Here is a 20895-nt window from a genome sequence, read left to right on the forward strand (position 1 = left end):
GCAAATAAGCTATACAAACAGTACCACCTAGTGGTCACTCAATGGTTGGCATGGCTGGTAATGAATCAGAGAGCGGGCTAGACTGACTAGGGTTTATATGACTCATGCAGCCGTCTGTCTGCAACTGGCAGACTTAAAAAAGATCTGTGGATCACAGCGTCATTAATTTTCAGGTCTAACTCCCCTACTAGTTTGCTTCCATGAGCCGAATCAAGTAACTGTGTTCCACACAACTTCTCAGCAGTTCACTTTTATAGTTCAGGAGGTTTGGTGCAACTCCACCATTTTGTTTTTTCTATATTTTACACAGAGGGGGTTAGCTAAGCTGATTTTATTTCACAGGAATAGTTAATGTGGCAATAATTTAACAACATATGTTTAAAGAAGCAACCGAAGAGGCTGTTCTTGAAGACAAGCCTGTAAAATAAGCATTTGACTTGACGTGGGGAAGTTCAAATATTATATTTATGCAGGTCAGTCATTTGTTTAATGTTGGTATGCCATATGTTTGATTGTTAGATAATTCTATTCTGATGGGTTTAATGGTGATACTGTTATAAATGGTAGCAATTATTTGCATAACTGTATTATGTATGTTACGAATTATAAGAGTAAACATTTCTCTATTTTATAATTTTTAACATAGATCTATGAGAGAGTATTTGCCAAGGTTACAATCATCAAATAAACAATAAGCAATAAGAATGAGAGTGAGAATAGGAATTATAATGTATTGTTCAGATAATACACGCAAAACTAAATATATTCAATCTGATCCCCACGACGATAAATGAACATGATCTGCCAAACAGAAACGTTACTTGTTTAATACAATTTGACACATACCAGATACACTGATCAGTATCAGATCATATACATACATACATACGTGTATATGTGTATATACACACACACACACACACACACACACACACACATATGCTCATATACACACACACACACACACACACACACACACACGCCCATATATATATATATATATATACACACACGCCCATATATAAGCACATACATACATATACATATACTAATACATATATACACACACATACACACACACACACACACACACACACACACACACACACACACACACACACACACACACACACACACACACACACACACACACACACACACACATACATATATACATATATATTTACATATTAATGTTCTGGCTGATCAAATATTTTACAGTTGAGTACATCAAAGTATCGAGATTTCTTATAGCAATGAAATAAGGGCTCTATCTGACTTTAGACTTCAAAACAGTTTAATTTCTGACCATATCACACAAAGGGTATGTCTTGCCAGTGAGAACATTTTTTGAAAAAAAATCCTCTTTACTACTGTAATATTTAAAGGAAAACAAATCTTTAGGCTGTGAGATTAAAAACTGCACTCTAGATGGAGGGAAAAGATTTATCAATCTTCTTCCCGCTTGCTCTTGATACAGTGTGCCAAAAAATAAATCAAACAGCTGGGAGATACCTCTGCTGTCCAATAATTTATTCTTGACCGCTGTACATCACACACTACTGTAGCAACTACTGAGCTCTTCAAAATAACAGCCACTAGTCGGACACGCGTGAAACATCATGAGATGGGACATCTGGCGGGATGGGCTGTATCACACTGGTCTCTGTTGCCAAGGAGATACGATAGTGGAAAGCAGAGAGAGGATCTGACCAGAGATGCCTCGTACTTGCAGGCAAAAACAAAACTCACAGAAGCTCATACCCACCTGAGACAATGTGCTGCAACCTGGGGAAGGTTCACAAGTTCTCGGGATCAGCCGAGGCCATGGTATGCTGCTGTCAATCAGTTTCTTCTGTGGCAGCCAAACAGCAATAGTGTTTATTTATTTATTGACAGACTCCTCCATCAATAAACAATGAGGATGGAGAGCAGTCGTGACTAGCACCGCCTGCATCTAGGAACTCATACTCCTCAGCCTTAAAAATAGGCTCATTGCTTCAGCACAGCACTGCATTTATGAAAAACACTCACACAAAAAGCAGGATTCCATTTCTGATTTATTGTTTCAGAGTTCAACTAGAAAAGCAAGAAAGAGAAACAATGTCCTGTCATAATCTATCACATTTTTACTATATACATTTCAGTAGAGTGCTCGTGTGAAAAGTCCCGTATAGTAATGTACATCAAATAAAGTGCTTTATACAATATATCTGTGACTATCTTTGAAATAGAGTATGAAGGGGAAACTTATTTGAATGTACACCAAAATGCAGTGCTTTATCCAAGGACAAGTGGATTGCGTTTGTCTAAAGCAACCCACATTAACAGACACTTTAATTCCATACAACGTGTTCAAGGTCATCTCGCGTGCTCTGTCTCTCTAACAATCACAAAAGCCGTGTCTGAATTAAAGAAAGGCCCACACAATTCCCATTTGCGGGAAGAATTCCTGCACAATTCCTACGCAGAGAGCAGCGCTTTCATAGAGATTTGACTCACATGAACATGTGTGAGCTCAAACACAAAAGCTATTCTCTCTGTTGCATGTACAGTATTTTGAGCTCAGAATTCATGCCAAAAATGTGAATGAGAGCAATGAATTTGGTTTGATCTGCTGTGCTGTAAAATGAGGGATTATTTATGGCTGGTAATCCATTTGAGGAGGGCCTGAGGGCTCCCAGGGCTTTAGCTCTGCTTGCTCATAGACTGTCTGGACAAATATCCGCTCTCCTCCTCTGGTCTGACCTCCCTCCAGCCGTTAACAGAGGCAGAGGCACTGGCAGGCACGGGACGAGTCACATACAGCGCTGGTCGTGATGTGCTATTCCCCATGACAGCCACAGGGGGTGCACTGGGTCTGCCCACACTGCTTGGTAGGAAGAGCTGGCCGTGAGCCTTGCTTCTGCAGGCAGGCAGTGGGATAGCATTAACACTTGGAATAGTGACAGTACCTACCTCAGACAGATTAGTGGTAATATGGAGAAATATGGCTATTGTAGCGCGCATTCACAAAGCAGCAATTGACTGAATATATTTTTTATTTTTTAAATAAATGAGAAAATTTATGATGCACATCAAGGTCAAGGTCATAACCACGCCTTTAATAGAGATATCCAGATGCATGTCCTGCTGTCATTTTGCCACTGGGTGTCAGTGTGGCGATATACTGATAAAAACCAGCCAACACATGCCGAATACAGTGTGGTTTCACCCTTTACCAGCTTTTCTTCTCCCTCCCTCTCCCTCCCTTCTCCTTCCTCTGTCATTCATTCTTTCATCTCCCAACCCTGCTCACCTGGCCTTGTCTGCGAGTGGGCCGCGCAGGTTGATTGTCAGGGTGGTTGGGTGCCCACGGCCCCAGGCTCTGATTGGAGTAGAAGTCCATGGGGTAGACTTCCTTCCAGCCTACTTCCTGTAAAGCCACAGCTGCCTGAGAGATAGAAAGATAGACAGATAATGACATATCGTGTAAAAACGAAAAAAGAACAAGAAACTTGACAAGCTAAAAATGCAATACCAGCACCCTATGAGGTGCTATGGTACACAATTCTGCTGTTTTTTTCCAGTTATCTAGTACTGGATTTGGAGTTTTTTGGGCAAACCAGCTGCGCGAAACCACCGAGTGACGAGAAGACGCGACAGACCGACTATACAGACAAGACAGGTGTCATAATGTTAAGCTTTGATAACAGGCAGAGTTGTCATGTTATCCCTATGCAGCAGCACTGCATGATATAACAGCTGCTAGAGGAGAGCAACAGTGCTTGCATGACAGTGCTGTGACATTAAGTGCAGACTGCTCCATATGGAAGAGAAGTGCTTGTGAATACTGATTGTGAATGAAAGAATGAGCAGCTGAATGACTGAACAGATGAATAAACAAACGTGCTGAATGAAAGAACAAATTGTGGGATTGTTCACTTATTAATTTATCCAAACAGCCATCCATCTTTCAAACTATTCAGATGTCAAGAGCTACCCTTAGCTGCATGTAGTTTGGGATGATTTAGATAATGTATGGAAATATGATGAGAAAACAAGTCATATTAATGTTATAAAATTCCAAAAAAAAAAGCCATTTGTCCCATTGGAGAAATTAGTTCAAAAGTAACAAAATGTAGCTCCAACGTGATGAAACCTCTCTTCTAGTGGGAAATAATTCATCACTGTTACACAGCTTGTGTGCCGCTGATGTTGTTCTTTTTGATAGCATGGTGTGTACCAACACTGACAAGGTAGTATTCTCTTACATACTGGCTGCATCTTTTCATAGAAACAGGACTACAACAATCCCTCTAAACATGTTTTTATAGCTTCATACGAACAAGCAACATTAAAGGATAAAAGAAAGGTAATATGTAGCAGATATCTGATTTCTGTGTATGTGTCTTTCAGGTATAACAAAATAATAACATAACTTTTTTTCCTTCATATCCAGCTATTAAAAATACAATAAATGGATAAACTAAATCCCATAGTATTTCCTCCTAATCAAACAAACTGTATACTGGGATAAATCCTTCATTGTCATATTTTTTGTCTTTCCTTTCCCCAAACATCCTTCTGATACAGCCCTCTCCTCTGTCCTTATTCCACCCGCCTCTCATTTCTCTAGCTTTTACCCACTGCTCTCCTCCTCTCCCCTCTCACACCAACTGCCTCTCTCTGTGGAAGCTAGCTTTTCTTGCTAATCCCTGCTCTGACAGGAGAGCCAAGTGTGTCTTATTGACTATAAATATAACATGAGACGCACTGAAAATAAATGCTGCTGCCCCCCCACCCTCCAACCTTCTCCTTGCTCACTCCACCCTCCCATCTCTTTCCTCTTCATCTTCATTCTAAATGCCACAGTGAAAAGCACAGTGCTCTGAGACATATAACACTCATAGGTATGAGATGGGGGTGAATTAAGACTTATCACAACCGCACATAAGCACACATATTCACACAAGTGCAGCTGAAAATTATTTAAATGCACAGACATTGTTCCCAAATAGCTGGCGGGGAGAGCAAAGTGAGCTGTAGCACAAAGGGCTTAAGAAAACAGATTGCTGCTTTCCTCATTACAACGGGAATTTCAGACTTCAAATGCGCCATTACAGGACACAAAAACAACACAAACACAAAACAAAATAATCATCACTTTTTCTTCTTAGGTGAATGCTATCATTATTCTTAATGGCCTGATCCTGAAACATATGTGCAGCACAAGCAGTGCACAAAGATGCGCAGTTGGAGAAAAACACCAACCATTTCAAATCAAAATCCAATATTCAAGACTTGCAGCCTTTTCACCAGGATTCAAATCAGCAGCACACCTTTGAGGAAAATCATTGAATTAATTAATAGTTAACATCAAATGCCAACCTGACCAGTAACAAAGTAACATAATCGCACATAACACTGCCAAACCCATCACAAAGATTGCCTGTTGCTACACCAGCTGCAGCGGCACACAAACAAACACTTGCTTTGAAATGGATCTTCATGGGTTGCTGTCCGATGTATCTCTCTCCCTTTACAAAAAACAAGACAACTGCAAGAGCGGGGACTGTGTGTTCTTGTAGCCAGTAGGGGGAACTAGTCTGCTGCTCACGCGGTTTTATGCGTCTGTGTGCTGGTGTGCTTTATAGCAGTGATAGAGGGAGAGAAAGAAGGTTGGAGAGGAGGAGGTGTGCTTCTCCATATCCAGCACAAGCAGGCCTTGATGAGACCTATACCAATTCACTAACCCTTCCCAACACTTCCCGACACTTTAACACTGTAGTAGTTTCCCTATCGCCTGTACTTTGATGAAAGCTTAAGCAGGAAATCTGTTAAGGGATCTGTGGACTGGCAGAAGGTTTGTGTGTGTGTGTGTGTGTGTGTGTGTGTGTGTGCGTGCAATGCATGAGGCTCCTCTGATAAGCAAGTGACAGCTGTGATCTTTCTTAGAGACTATAAGGTGCATGCTTACCTCATATGGAGACAGCAGGGGTTTGGAGAAGGCTGTGCCCCAATCGATTGAAAGGCGTGGACAAGCAATCTGGACCCACCTGCAGGAAACACAAGGTACAAATTTGTACTCAAATGTACATCCATGACTGAGTACAAATGTGTAAAACAGAAGCAGTCAGAGAGGGCGAGAGACCAAGATCCTATTAGTCAGGCAGGGCACATCTGCGACTCCATGCTGCATGTTGATATGTGATGCAACGGGTCGAGAAGGGAGTCTCCCTCCACCTGACTCCAGCATCTGTTGGAAAGATCTGTCCTGATTTGCAACAGCTCTAAAGACAGCCACGCTACACTGTCTGAATGCATAGCCAGCCAGTGAAAGAGGGAGTCTGAAAAGAGAGGGAGGAAGATTCTGTGGTGGCGGTGGAGGGGGCAGGCTTTGTTGCAGAAGGCATAAACAGAAAAACAAAGAAAAAAGTGAACAGGGGTGAAAAAAAGAGGAAATGCAGTGAAAGAAAAGAAGAAGAGGATAGGTGAGTGTGAATAAAAAAGGCGCACCAGCCCGGTCTCCACGGAGGTAGCCTACATAGCTGGCAGACAGGGTGGTGGTGGTGGTGGGTGTTTTTTTGGGAGGGGGGTGAGCAAAAAAGAGAGGGGACGACACAGTTATACAGCGATAGAGACTAAAAGCAAACGGGGGGGGGGGGCACAAGCAAGAAGAGAAGAGAGAACAGGGGAAGTAGAGAGGAGGAAGATTGGCAGGGAGCAAAGTGTTTACTCTGGAAAATGCGTGAGAGAGGAATGAGGAGGGCGTGGATGTAAACAGCTGGAGGGAAAAATGAACAATGGGAAAATGGAGACGGAGAGAGGCTGCCGGGGCTACGGGGGTTAGCTTTCAGAGATCAATACTATCCACAGCTCCATCTCCACTGAGGGAGCAGACCCTCCCTTGTCCCTAATCCTAATGATAGAGCTCCGTCAGAAATATTGACAAATATGAATTGAGCTGCAGTGCATATAAAAGCCCTGGAGATAACGCTGGATGTACAGTAGGAAAATGTCAATAAGAATATACCTGTTTGAGATTCAAGCAAAGGAGTATAAGAGAGTGCAGAGGCATAGATGGAAACCACATAAAAGAAAAAAAAACTCTTGCGATAATCGCTTGAATACTTTCATGTCTAATCTACTGCGTCAAATTCCCCATCTGTCTATTCTTCATTTTCTAACTTTCACACAGTTTCTCAACTGCAAAACTGATTGCACCATTAAATCTTGCTCCACTATGCTTTCTCTCACAGAAATATTATACCCCCTCTGGGCAAACGCATGGCATTTTCTCATTTTCAAATAACACTTTTTTTTTTTAATGTCTCCCCCCAAAGAGTGAATTCTTATTCATTCCACTAATTTGAGAGCCAGCTGAGTCAGAGATATTTGCACCAAGCACCAATCTCCTCCGACCTATTTTTTGCTGAGTTTAGATGGCGAAATGGAATCTGAAATATGACCTTTAAGTCCATCAGCTTTTATTCATAACTGGAGCCCATTACCTAGCCAAACACTGCCCATGTATCAGTACCGCCTTAGCCCATACACACAGGAAGAAGGAAATAATTACAGGAGGAAAGTCTGACAGTTTGCATGTGTGCGTGCAGATGAATGTGAGTAGATATATACAGCAGAAGTGCATGTACACATCTGTGTATAGTGTATCTATATATGTGCACATCCGTAGAATTAAGTGAAAAGAATGCTCGGAGTGGTTAAAAGAGGGAGGGTAATTAATAAGGACACCGAGACAAAATCCTTGGGGCTAGCAGTGAGAGGAGGGTCTGAGAGGAAGCTAAGACAGAAAGCATGAAAGGGGAGGCAGAGAGGATCCCTCCTGAGGAGCAGATAGTTGATTGGCACACAGAGCCGGAGAGGACTTTTCTAATATTAGCACAGAGACTGACTGAATGGTGCAGTTCAGTAAAATACATGGTGCCAAGCCAGGTATTGCCCCCAAAACGCTGCCCAAATTGTATTTCCAGCCCTTATGTGGTCTTAAATCTAGCCAGCACAGTAGAGCACAAACATCATGGGGTGCAGTGAAACAAAGAGAGAGCTGGAGGAAAGAGGAGGGGTTTTTCTCTGGCAGTTGAGCCTTGTTTCACAACTTCAAAAACATTCCCAGGCAAGGATTAAATGAAATAAAGAATGAATTAATAAAAGTTTGATGGATATCTTGTCTCTCCAGTCCTTCTCTAAAGAATCTGTTTACTTTAGTGGAAAGTAGAACCCTTCAACAAAAAGAGACATATTGTATAAGGATTAGAGGACCAGGATGCAGGACTGGTGAGGACTATGCTGTGTTATATAAAGGTAAGACCTCATGACATTTAGCGCTACTATGCAATATGAGCTCCAGCCCAGGCTTCGCTGCATTACCTGCTGTGGCCCATTACATCCTGACACTGTTAGGAGGACCTCCACCTGCATGGCTTTGCTTCAATTACACTCTCAGTCTTGAACCGCCAGAAGCAAGAACAATTAACCTTTCAGCACTGCAGGAGAATGGAAAGTGTTCACCTTTAACGGCAAATTGAATTGAGTTAAAAACAAACAATTTCATTGCAATCTAGTCAAAAATGAAAATTGAAACAGAAAGATAAAAGGCTGCAATGCACTGGGTGGCATTTGCGTTTAGTGTGTGGGGTGCAGATATCTGTACAATAGTTTAAAACCTGCTTGGGGACAGCCCAATTACACACTTAAGAGCATATGCTAATAGTGCCTCTCTCTTTTTATATGAGTGAGTATGTGTGTGGCTAATGACAGAGAAAGCCTGGGGGTGGGCTCTGTACAGTGTGCTGTGTCCGCTAATACTGAGCACTAATGCGTCCTTTACCTCCCCGCTGTCTATTGCGCAATCTCCCCCTCTCTCGTTCCTTCTATTCCTCCTACAACATAGCTATATTCAACACAGCTTCAACCAACTGGTGGTTTGTAATGTCTACTGTAGCCTCATGTAGGAAGCCTCTTTTCTCTATTATGAGCAGTGAGGGAAAAAATAAAACAGAGAAAAAATGAAGCGGCTGATAAAGAATGAAATGCCAAAGTACTAGCAGAAGAAATCTACCCACTGTTGTCTAATCTCATTTGAATAAACACCTATGCTTAATGATGTAAACAATGTTGTAAGTATGTTATGTCTTCCAAAGTGAACCTTCAATGTCCACTTTCAGCTCTAACCTAGACTCATTAAGGAACACTAAAAAACATTTTTTTTTTAAAAAAATGTTACTTTTATGTCACATAAATGTTTTTAATGTTACATTTACAAAAACACCATTAAGATGAATAAATGTAATGGTCTCCAATATAGTTGGAAACTGAACTTTCATACTTTTTTGGTATCAAAAAAAAAAAAAAAAAAAATCAAAAATTGTCAGTGACTAAAAGCTGGCATCAAATGCTTCCTCAGATTCTTACTGTTCTTATTCTTTGAAGAGGTATTGTGTTGACACTAGTGCTGAATTTTTTCAAATGAAACCCAGCCCGAGCCTTCAATAGTACAACGACAAAATTGCTGTTGCAGCGCATTCTGATGTATATACACTCAGTCGGCAGTTTATTAGGTACACCTGGCTAAAGCTAATGCAGTGTAATACAACGGCCCTGCAATAGATTCTACATTCATGTGGTTATAATGTTCAGTTTTTGTTTCTAGTTGTATTTAAGGGAGGTTCTGATTCAACTTTATGGTCATTTTGGCGCCTATAGTTAGTGATGTTATTAAATTGTGTTCTGTTAAATTGAGAGGTGTTTCTAATATTTTGTCCAGCCCATTAGTTTAAATGAGGGAAGACTAAATATTAGAAACATCTGTCACGATATAGGATTTATAACAGGGCAGTTAGTTAGCTAGGAGTACCTAATAAACTGGCAACTGAGTATAAAAGCGTATAGTTAATCCTATCTGATATACATGCATATTCTTTGTTTTGGTTTTCTTGAGATGAATATTATAAACGCTACTGAAACAGACCTTGTTCAAAAGCTTTAGGTCTGTAATGAGGGTTTGTTTTGGTTGGGTGAATCGTGCCTGACTTACATAATTTTGGAGTTCCACTCATACGTCAGTCTGAAGAGGAGAGCCAAAAAACAAAGATAAAAATTGCTTTTACAATGATCACTCGCTTTCCAAACACAGCCCCCTACACTACCTCTGCATCTCTCTCTCTCTCTCTCTCTCTCACACACTCGCTCTCAATCTCTCACAGACCTTCTGCCCCTCTCTCACCCACTCCTCCCTCACACATCACACCTCTCATTACTCCACAGTGAGAGGCCAATCGGAGGGAGCGTGAGGAGGGTTTGTATGTGTGTGACTGTGTAAGCGCCTCTACTCGTGTGAGTGTGACTTGAGCTGTTGCACATCAGTTTCGCTCTAAACCCTTGTCCATCTTCACCTCTGTTCTTCTGGTTTGAAGTCAGATAAATTAGAGAAACTGCAGCTCGAAGCCTGAGCACTTGACATTTCATTGAAGGGACTTGAGGAGTTCATTTTTTTGAATACAGTAATGGGTGTTGCCGGGCTGGAAAACAGCATTAATTGGCAGAGCATATTTCAGTGCCACTGTGATTATAAGGAACATGTATTAATGACGTGATCTACCTGTGCATCAATACCATCACACTTCACCAATAATTTTCATAGTACATAGGGGAATGACTAGGTGTATTTTATGTGAGATGTGCTCACAATTTCCTTGGTTTCAGGTAAGGCAACATGTTTTTAAAATCATGGTAAGATGATAAAATAGAATTTGAAGCCTAAAGGTAAAATAAATAAATAAATAAAAAATCTTGACCAAGGGCAAGCCTAATTTATTTATTTTTTTTAGATTTTATTATACTCTCACCTTGTTGTGAAAGCACAGAGTGAAAAGTAAGCACTTTAATAGATTATTCGTGTATAAAATTCATCTTTCTATGCCCTGTGAGTCAAAGATGAGGAAACTTTGTCAAGAGTCTAAGTTCATTACGCTGGTCTATTTGTTTTTGCTACAAAGGCAAAACTGTGAAATCTTACCAAGACATGAATGCCAATTTTGTTTACGAAGCTGTACAGTCTAAATTACTGTTTGCAGGCTCCTTGTTATAGATTGCACATGCAAATTATGCTGACTCCGCAATTATGTGTGCAATAATGCTTACAGAATACATTGCAAATTTTGTTGATTGAAAATTTTAGGTGACTACTTGCTGTTGATCATAGTAGCTCTGCCAGGATCCATAATGTGAAAGATAAATGACCACTTCTTTATAACAAAAAGACTAAGAGGTGATTAAGAATCAGGAAATGAGAGGTGAGAAAAAGGAAGAAGTATTTTAATGACGTATAGAAGACAATGAAAGTAATCTCAGCTTTTATGTAGCAGGAAGCAATGGCATGTGAATATGGGAAACCTATTAAATAAACGTATAAGAGGCTCTTAAAGTCTTTACAGTAAAAAAAATAAAAGGGTAAACTTATACTGCACAAGGGAGAATCCTAGCCTTGCCCCATAATGCCTCATGCATTGTGGTATGGCTCAAAAGCATCGGGGGGTGTTGTCGTGGCGAATGTATCAAAATGTCTTTGCAAGCGACTGGATCAGTCAAAAAACCAGCTACAGCCACAACCCTAAATAAGCTGCTTGATTTGTTCTCCGCATTCATGTTCTGTAGCAAAAACTGAGTTAACAAAATTTGGGTTGGCTTCTGCAAAGCTAGGAGTAGATGGGCCATCATTTTTACTTCATCTGCCACAGCCAAGCAGTTCTTATACAATGAATAGCACATGGCCTAATTTGGGTGTGCGTTAGTGTATGTGAGTGTATCTTAATACTCACGCATCTACATCTGGCATAAGATCCAGCTTGCTGGGGAAAATCTCAGACAGCAGCACTCGAGTGAAGTTCTTGCCCAGTGACTGAAGCCTTGACTCCAGGTGCTAGAAAGAGAAAGAAGTAAAGTAAATGGACCAATGGAAAGGTTGGAAATCCAAACATCAAACACAATTCTCTCTAGGGTTGTGAAACTCCATTGCATCCAATGATAAGTTGCAAATCACATAGACCATGACTTCCACCCACACAGATACAATACTTACTAAGTAATCCTATCTACGGTCATCCCAAAGTTTTTGCTCTACTTTCAATCTTAGCAGAAAGACTATCTTATCCAGCTCTCAGTTTCTGAAGCCTCATATATCCATCCCTCCATTTTCTTCTGCTTACACAAGTCTACATTGTGGTGAGAGCAAGTTAAGGAAGGTAGCAGACAAATCCTTCAGCTCAGCCATGTCCTCCAGCTCCTTGTGGCATTCTCAGGCCAAATTGAGATGTGTAATCCCTGTACCATATTCTGGGGCTCCCTTTGGGTCTCTGTCCCGTTGGCTCAGGCCAAATGTTTCCACAGGGAAACATCTGGATTAGATTCCCAAAAGAGCAACAGTACTACTCCAACCTTCTTATGGATGTTCTGTCTCCTCAACCTTTTACTATGTGCCCTGATGCATTGAAGGAAATTCAGTTTGGGTGCACATGGCCAGAATCCCATTGTTTCATTCTTTACCCAGAGCTCAAAACTGTAGGAGAGGTCTCACTCAGCTCTCACTCTCTTGAAGTACTCCACAAGACATCATGAAGGGTAAAATCATAAACCTTAAGGCTACAGAAACCTCCCATGACCCTTCCTGGCAAGTGAAAGGGCTAGTCCATTGTTCGCCAAACAGGAGGGAATACGCTTTGGTCCTTCTGAAACTGAGGTTCAACAACGGGCTGAGCAAACACCAGTCAGAGCCTTGCACTGCATGACACAGTCATATGACCAACTTTTTCTATATGGAAAAACAGTGATCCTCAGTGGGTCCCCACACCTATCTGGCATCTTTGACTTGAGGCATGGAGCTGCCCCTACTTTGCTTCCTCAGGCTGAGCTGGATCAGGCCCCTTGGGTACCAGGCCTCATATAATTTATTAATAAATCAAACTGTTTAGCCTGTTCAAGGAACTCTGCTCCTCTGCCTTTGAAGTTTTGGTGAGGTGTTTATTCAGGGATGCAGAAGGCAGCCAAACCAAGTGAAGAAATGTTCTTTTGGTGAGATAAAGGTATGAGTATTGGCTGTTATCTACTGTCCTTGGGAGTATCATGAGACATTTCTACAACTGTGCTCTTATCACAGATAGGACTGTCCCCTTACTTGAGAGATTAGCGGAGACTACACTTCTTAATCTGGTTGGCATTTTTACATCTGATTTATAAAACCTAGGATTGGTGTGGCTTAAAAACTTTTACATCTAGCGTTCAAATCGAGATCCATCCATTCTACCATAATGTAATGTATATTAATTTCAGACATGATGATGTGAAGATGGCAAAACTAATATACAAAGAAAAATACACAATACTACAGAAAAACAAAATGTGGGTATATAAAACAAAGAAGAAAGAATTAAGAGAACAATACAGATCAGGCAGTGAAGGGGAAAGCAGCTTTGCGTTAGGAGTGACCAGAGAGGGCTTCTCGGTCAATTGATTGGCACTCCCAGACAGACTTGTGTGGAAATAGCTCATACTTGCAAAGACTTTGAGGTTCTCACTTCTGAGTCTGCACCTAATGGACAGTGATTATTTTCAGTTGCTGAACTTATGCCAAATGTTGATATAGTTGGTAAAAGTGTGACTTATATACAAAGAGAAACTTTGATCAGAGTCGTGAATGGTTAATGTTACCTAATTCAAAATCGTATACGTTTTAAAAGGATGCGAGGTTTCACAGGATTATTACACGGCAGCAATTTTGAGTGATGGAATTTTTCAGTTTAATTTGATTCAAATTCTCAGTTTCCTGGAAAAGTGCTGTAAAAAGCTTTCACTGAAGAAAAGCATCGATTTTTCTGCAGTATTTTTTTTTAAAGCTTTTGAATACTTATTTATGGTTGTTTATTTCTCAATTATTTTGCCAAACCGATACAAGGAATTGCTTAAAATTTACATCTCTAGCAGGAACACTCCAATAAAGCCAAGCTTGAGGCCAACAGTGGGATCAAGGATAGACATTTTTTGTGGCTGTTTGGCTACATTGTACTAAATGTGAAATAACAAGCTCCCAGTGTGAAGACTGCTTGTCCTAATATTACTTCATGTCACCAAATCATTTGTCAGAGAAACTCACACTGAAAAATATTACAAATCATTGCACAGGTGGCTTCAGGACATGTAGATACGTTGAGAAGATGCTGCACTCTCACCTCCAGGACTTTGGGGCTGCCCTGTCGGCCCAGCGTGCCCAAGATCAGACCCCATCTCTGGGCTGAACGAGCTTTGTCAATAGCCTGAAGCCTTAAGGCACGCATGGCCTCGTGGTCATAGTACTCCCTAGAGAAAACCTTGCTGTAAGGGTCATATCTATAAACGAAAACAGAGAGAAAAAGGCAAAAAAACCCAGATGTGAATGGAATGTGTGCATAGACATAAACAGACAAACCTTATTATACACATTACCATCTATTGATCAGGTATCTTTATATTCAGGACAGAAGAGCAAAAAAAGATGAAAAAAATCCAATCATAAAAGCCATCGAGTATGACAGGAGTCAGTGTATCTTTGGGAAAATGGAGGTATTTCTGAGCATCTAATCTCCTTTTCTCCAGTACAAGGGGTTCACTTGAGATTAGAATCTTGTTTATGAGAGAGACCTGTGATTTGTGCAACAGTGCATATGTCTATAACAATACAATTTTACTTTGCATACAAACAAGATCTCATCAAAACAGAACTTCATCCTAACAAAATGTTATCATGACACTGTAATAAGGCGAGCGATCATGAGTGCAAGGGATTTTTAAAACATGAATAGCATTATAAAAAACTCCTCTACGTATAAAACATTCCTGTGAGTATTTTAATAACAATTTAAAATACTTTACTTTTCTCCTTAGTTTAGCTTTTGCAATCAGATTCCTTTATTCCATTAACATATTTCGGTTGCTCCCAAATTGTGTGGATAAGATTTTGTCAGTATATAAATGACAGAGAAATTAAAATTTTTGAAGACAAACAGTGGCACTTTGTTTCACAATACCTGTAGGCAGGGATATCTGGGTTTGCAATCATGATTGACTCGAGGTGAAATCTTCCATCTCCCAGATAACTAGAGAAAAACACCAATCAATTCAATGTTTGAGGTAAAGAACAGAAATGAATAAAAATAATTTCTAACAAGGAACCCCCCTCTAGACAATCAAAGTTCAATGTGCAATCATGATAAATACTAACCGATTATTCTCCAATTCTCTCCACCATCTCCCTTTTTAAAATCTATTCCTTTTGAAGCCTTTTAACGAAAAGACCACAGTGTTGCCAGGCAGAAGGCCTGAGGCTAGGGCAGATCGTCTTCCTATCTCTGCCATCCAGGAACATGACCCCAATGACTAAAGCATGCTGTTTACAGAGAATGCAAGCCCTTCCAATTAACCCAAGGTCTGGTGCTGGGGATTCACCAGAGCCTGTGCGGAGGCAGAGTTCATAAACTGTAAGTACACAGAAGCATGTAGATGCCTGAAAACACAAGCTCAGGCACAACACTCTTACATAACCCCCCCCCCATCTCTTAGGGTCAGGTTGAGAAGAACCCCGCTGTTAGTGTGAGGGGGCTCAGGTTGGTACCCTTACTCATTACTGTAGAGTCTCTGAAGGCCAACTAAGACAGGACCTGCAATTAAACCCACAAATTGGTCAGTATTTACAGCCGCTTAGAACAGGCTGTGGGTGGTTTGCCACATAGGCTACCTGGAGACTAACCAAGTCTTGATTTGTAAATGTGTGTGTGTGTGTTTCTGTGAAAGCATGAAAGCAAAAATGTACTGTATGTCTCAATGTACTTGTGTGTAGCACAAGTAACAGTGAACGACAACACAAAATCATCTTGAGCAGAGGCTCTGTTGAACTGCTTCTTTTTGCATGGCAACATCCAAGGCCCTGATATTATTATGTACCCAACAATAAGCCTATTGCACTTCAGCCACAGTTGTCCTCAGCCCTCTTTAGCTTTAAGAGGCTGGTGTTCTCAACTGTGGCTCTCTCTATGATCACAGTCCTTCCATCCATGTTCTATTATTCTTTCTAAAAGCGCTGCTGCTATGTGATGCTATGTGTCTTTGCGTTATGCAACACCCTATCTTCACATTTATATCTTCATATTGTTCTATTATGAGGGAGAGCTAGAGTAGAGGCAGCAGATAGAAATGGTCGACTGATCATTTCTTATAGCTCTTTTCAATGCACTTTTCAGCTTTTAGAACACTTTTAGACAGGCCTCAAAGACTAATGGACCAATACACATTCTCCCTAATGTTCAAATAGTTTAAAACTTAGGTAAAATGTAATTACAACTACTGCAGATAACATTTGTTGGAGCACTGACTAATTCTTAAATTAATTAAGAATTAATTCTTAAATTAATCAAGAATTAATTTAAGAATAAAATTTTAAAACTTGAGTTTACTGTACTATTAAAGGTGATGAACAATACCCTGCACTGGTATAAAGAGCTTGTTCTGTGCTGCTTTTGTTTGAAAGTGGATGATCAATTGTGTCAATGCCTTACTAGTAATTCATTAAGGTAAAGTGTGCAAGTACAAGTGTATTTAATGTGCATGTGAGAAGACACAGACTGTGAGAGAGAGAGAGAGGGAGGAAGGTGGGGAGAAAGAGTAGCCTACCAACTTTCAGGCTAATCGATTCTCTCATTCCGATCAAACCCATACAGCCCATCACATCAAAGCGCACATTGGTTTTGTAGGTGAAGTGTACCCTAACCCTTCCACTTCCTTGACATATATAAGGACACAAGCACTCCACTTTTGTCTCCCATTGGGCCTGGTTTATGCATATAGCAAAGCTTGTCCTTGTTTAGCCGTTTAAATGTCATGCACTGAGAGGTTTTAATCGTATGGACTAACATTAGATGTGTGTGAATCAGACATACCCGGTTGAAGTACCTAGACGTAATTATAAGCAGGGAATTACTTTGACTCGCTGAGCACCGTAAAGTACAGGATTCTCTCTACTATAGAGTTGTGTGAGATGTATAGACACAAAGCAGCTGCAGAGGTGTTGTGTGTTGCCTGGACCTGTTACTTTGCTAGAGCATTCTCCTCCTTGCAGCACAGGGAGGATAAGCATCACTTTGAGAAGTCTCACATTCACAGCGTCTATATTGATAGAGCTCCAAAGAGCTAATCTTTTAGGACGCATGCAGCTACGTAGTAGATTAAACATCTTTTTATTTCCATTTATATGAAATGAAGGGGAAAATAAGGGCTTAAAACAGACAATCACACAAGCTGAAACTAATTTACAGACAAATGGTGATATGCTGCACAGTTTATCACTTCTCTCCATGTACGTGCTACAGTCGGTGTAATACTTTGTGGAAACATTTCTTTAAAACATGGAAAATTGGCAAGAGTGTGGATGTGCTTTGGTTGGTTTGAAACAGCCAAAAGTGACTATGTCTGTCTGGCTTTACACAATTCAATGCTTTGCACAGTGTGAATGTATTTTTAGCCCGGCTGTTTCTAGCTGGATATAACAGAAGCCTGATCAGAAGCACACAGACATGGCTAGCTGTCACAGATAGCTATGTCTGGTGTGACTGGTGTGATGTCATACTGATTATTCCTCATGTGACATGGTTAGGCATGGCAATGGTAGGGGTAATTAATGTAGCTAACAGGGATGGGAGGGAGGGCAAGGCTGGATGTCATTGGTTATCTGCATATATCTCTGCTAATTAACAGAAAGAAAGAACAGGGCTTGGGCTGAAACTGTGAGGTGGAAGACAGGAGGGAAGAGATTTCTTACATTATGGCGTTGACATGGCGTTCCAAGCGAGGGGAGGTACAGCCCAAAATTTCTCCTGGTGACAGAGGTCGACACTGTGGAACTAGTACATCATACTCTGGCTTGAGGGCGGCGCTCACAGCCTACAGCATGGAGGAAGGGAGAAAGAACAGTGGATGCCTGCATTTGTGCACATAGCATTTTGTTAATTTTCTCACTTTTCTGCATTCAGTGGCTCCTCTCCTTTTTTCTTTGTAATAAAGAATAAATAACAACAGAAACAGAAGACACAGAGAATAAATGCAATTGAGACGGAATATGTATGCGCACTGTTGTTGGATTATGTATGCAGAAGGAAAAAGGAGGACCGGTAGTCAAAAGATAAAGGATCAAGACAGGGAAATGATGCAAAGAATGAGAAAGGGCGGAAAAGATTACACTAAAGTGAGGCCCTAAAGTGATCCTGAAGGGGTCACGCATGTTGCTACTTCTCCCAGAGATTTAATTCCCAATGCAGCCACCTGAATATCATACTAAAAATAAATAATGAAAAGATGTAAATAAGAAAAACATCAACACAACATTAACAAGGGAAATTAATATTTTCTGAATTTCTAATGCTAAAGAAAATTCACCTCTTCCAAACAGCTACATTCATGTAAGGAAAGTGAGAAGATGAGAGACGAAACTATTACAGCAAAAAGAAAAAAAAATGAGTAGTTGGGCTTGGAGGTGGAAGGATACATTGAACGATTTAAGCGTAATATAAGGCAGTCAACAGGAAATACGGATGAACTCCCAGCTCCTCCAGCCCATACTGTGTGACCTCAACAAGCCCACACTATAAGACATGAGTGAGATGAGGCATACATGCAAACAATACACAACTACAAACACAGAGACATATGCACACACGGGTGCACTCAAACACCCCAACATAGAATATGACCCGCATGGGCAGATCATGGATTAAAAATAACGGCGGTTACATTAGTGAAGGACCAGAGTGGTGTTGGCTCAACACAGCAAATGAGAGCAGCAGAACGCATTATAAAACACAGGCTGAAAAAAAAAGGTGTGGAAGTTTAATACTATAGCTGCTGCCACTGCTTATGTAAAGAGCAGAGCTGAACACGACGCTGATCCGAGAGGCCTTCTGAGTTCGTTCCACCTTTCAAATCCAAAATAACTGCTGCCAGATTTCTAAAACCCACTCTTGAACTGAGCTTAAGTGTGAGTGTGTGCTTGTTCATAAAAGCCAGCAACCAGAAAAGGTATACTGTACAAAGAAGCGCGCGCGTGCGTGTGTGTGTGTGCGTGCGTGCGTTCCTATACTGTACATACAGAAATACTAGGGAAAATCACAAAATACACAGAAGTGACAATATTTATTCAGGCAAAGATACAGAATCACTCTACCTCATTTCTCTCTGCACAACAACGGACTCATCCACATACACACATACTCAGACAGACCCAGTGCTTAATCACCTGCAGTGCTGCCACAAACTGAATAGTGCTGACGAGTGCCAGAGATTGTCCAGGAGGGAAGTTGAACTTGACCGTGTCCAGGAAGTGTGCATTGTCCATCTGGATATCCACAAACACATACAGCATCTTGATACCTGCTGTGGAGTCTATGGGGACTGCAAGGAGACAAAGACAAAGGAAAAACAGATGAATAATTCAGTCTGTTATGTGGGGTAACCCTGTGGTATGTACACTATTGATGGTGCCTCAACCATCAATGTGCAGCACATGTTCGGTGATAGAGATATAAGGGAACACAGTACATACGTATATACTGTGGCTCGCAGTAGGCACCCACGCGATATAACTGAAAATCATTCAGTGTGAGACTCTAGCACATGCAGGAACTGATGCAGTGACCTCAATTATTTAGGGAAGGAGAGGGACACATGTGATTACTATTAATGCCATTAATTTCACAGGACATTTAACACGCACCCGGACCTAGGAGGGGTAGCTAGAGACGTGCTGAGATAGATGCTGAAAAAGTTGGCGAGAGTCCAAGAAAAGAGGGGGAAAGGGCATGGATAAGAAAGAGGAATCGTCGTTTGTGTTGATCATCATAATTATTCTTCCTGTGGTGTTACATTTAATTTGCGGATCAGGAGCAAGGGGACTTTTCTGTTATGATCAAACAAATGGCCCATTATGGTGCAAGTATTTTATGAGAAAGTGCATCTCACTCGATGGCCTAGATTAAAGCAACATTGAGAGAGATAGCGGAGCAAAGCATGACGAGGGGGCAGAAAACGAGGTGAATAGCCAAGTGTGGACTGGGAGACACTGAAGAGATGTGAAATACATATCTTTACAGAGGCTTGATGGCAGATGGGATGGAAACAGGAGTGTGGAATGTGAGGAATAGGAAATTCCTATTAAAGTAGCCTGGAAAACACTGAAATTCAATTTGGGGGTGGGGGTAGGCAATTTAATAATGCACTGAATAAATTCCAAAAGATAGGGCATGGAGGAGCGGAGTGGAAGAAGTAATAGGATACTCTGTGTCTGTGTGTGTGTGTGTGTGTGTGTGTGTGTGTCTGTGTGTGTCTGTGTGTGTCTGTGTGTGTGTGTGTGTGTGTGTGTGCTAGGGTTGGGTTGTCAATTATCTGGCAACAGAAGTGATGAATGGGCTCACTTCTCAGCGGAGAGGGAAGAGATCGGGATGGAGAGGGATTTTAAAAGGTGGGCTTTGCTGCGAGCCACATGCTGAGTGAGAAACCAAGGAGTTAAATATATCATAAGGCTAAAAAGTGTTGGAGGAGTTGAGTAAAAAATCCAGACTGAGACTAACAGCTGTCTGTTGCTTGTTTATTGGCAGTCAAAGGGCAAAGGAAAGTGACATCGATCTGTATTCACATTAACATGGTAGCCTGAGAGCACTTAGACGCTGCAATTAGAGATATAGTCAATGAAATGGACAGGACTCACATGCTACACCAGTGGTTTATTCATCTGTGTAGGTCACTCAGCACAGCTGCTTATTATTGCCCACGTAAACAAATACGCAGGCAAATTCATAGCAAGTGGAACTAAGAAAAGGTTGG

The 20895-nt window shown here is 41.0% G+C and overlaps 1 protein-coding gene across 2 annotated transcripts in view; it reads right to left on the bottom strand.

Moving 5' to 3' along the window:
- Positions 1-1861: 1861 nt before the first annotated feature.
- The window catches only part of dph1 (diphthamide biosynthesis 1), a 54080-nt gene continuing 35046 nt past the window's right edge, over positions 1862-20895 (bottom strand). Inside the window, exons 4-11 of one of the 2 annotated variants that reach the window (XM_040131262.1) lie at positions 19313-19467; positions 17843-17964; positions 15060-15128; positions 14226-14382; positions 11823-11923; positions 5960-6038; positions 3299-3433; positions 1862-2905 (exon numbers count right to left, since the gene is read on the bottom strand). In XM_040131262.1, coding sequence (XP_039987196.1) covers positions 2825-2905; positions 3299-3433; positions 5960-6038; positions 11823-11923; positions 14226-14382; positions 15060-15128; positions 17843-17964; positions 19313-19467 — 899 coding nt within the window. In that variant the 3' untranslated portion in view covers positions 1862-2824. The remainder of the gene's footprint in view (positions 2906-3298; positions 3434-5959; positions 6039-11822; positions 11924-14225; positions 14383-15059; positions 15129-17842; positions 17965-19312; positions 19468-20895) is intronic. The other variant, XM_040131261.1, reaches the window with a different exon arrangement.

The sequence above is a fragment of the Xiphias gladius genome, chromosome 7, assembly GCF_016859285.1.
Source record: "Xiphias gladius isolate SHS-SW01 ecotype Sanya breed wild chromosome 7, ASM1685928v1, whole genome shotgun sequence".
In the NCBI taxonomy this organism is placed as follows: Eukaryota; Metazoa; Chordata; class Actinopteri; order Istiophoriformes; family Xiphiidae; genus Xiphias; species Xiphias gladius.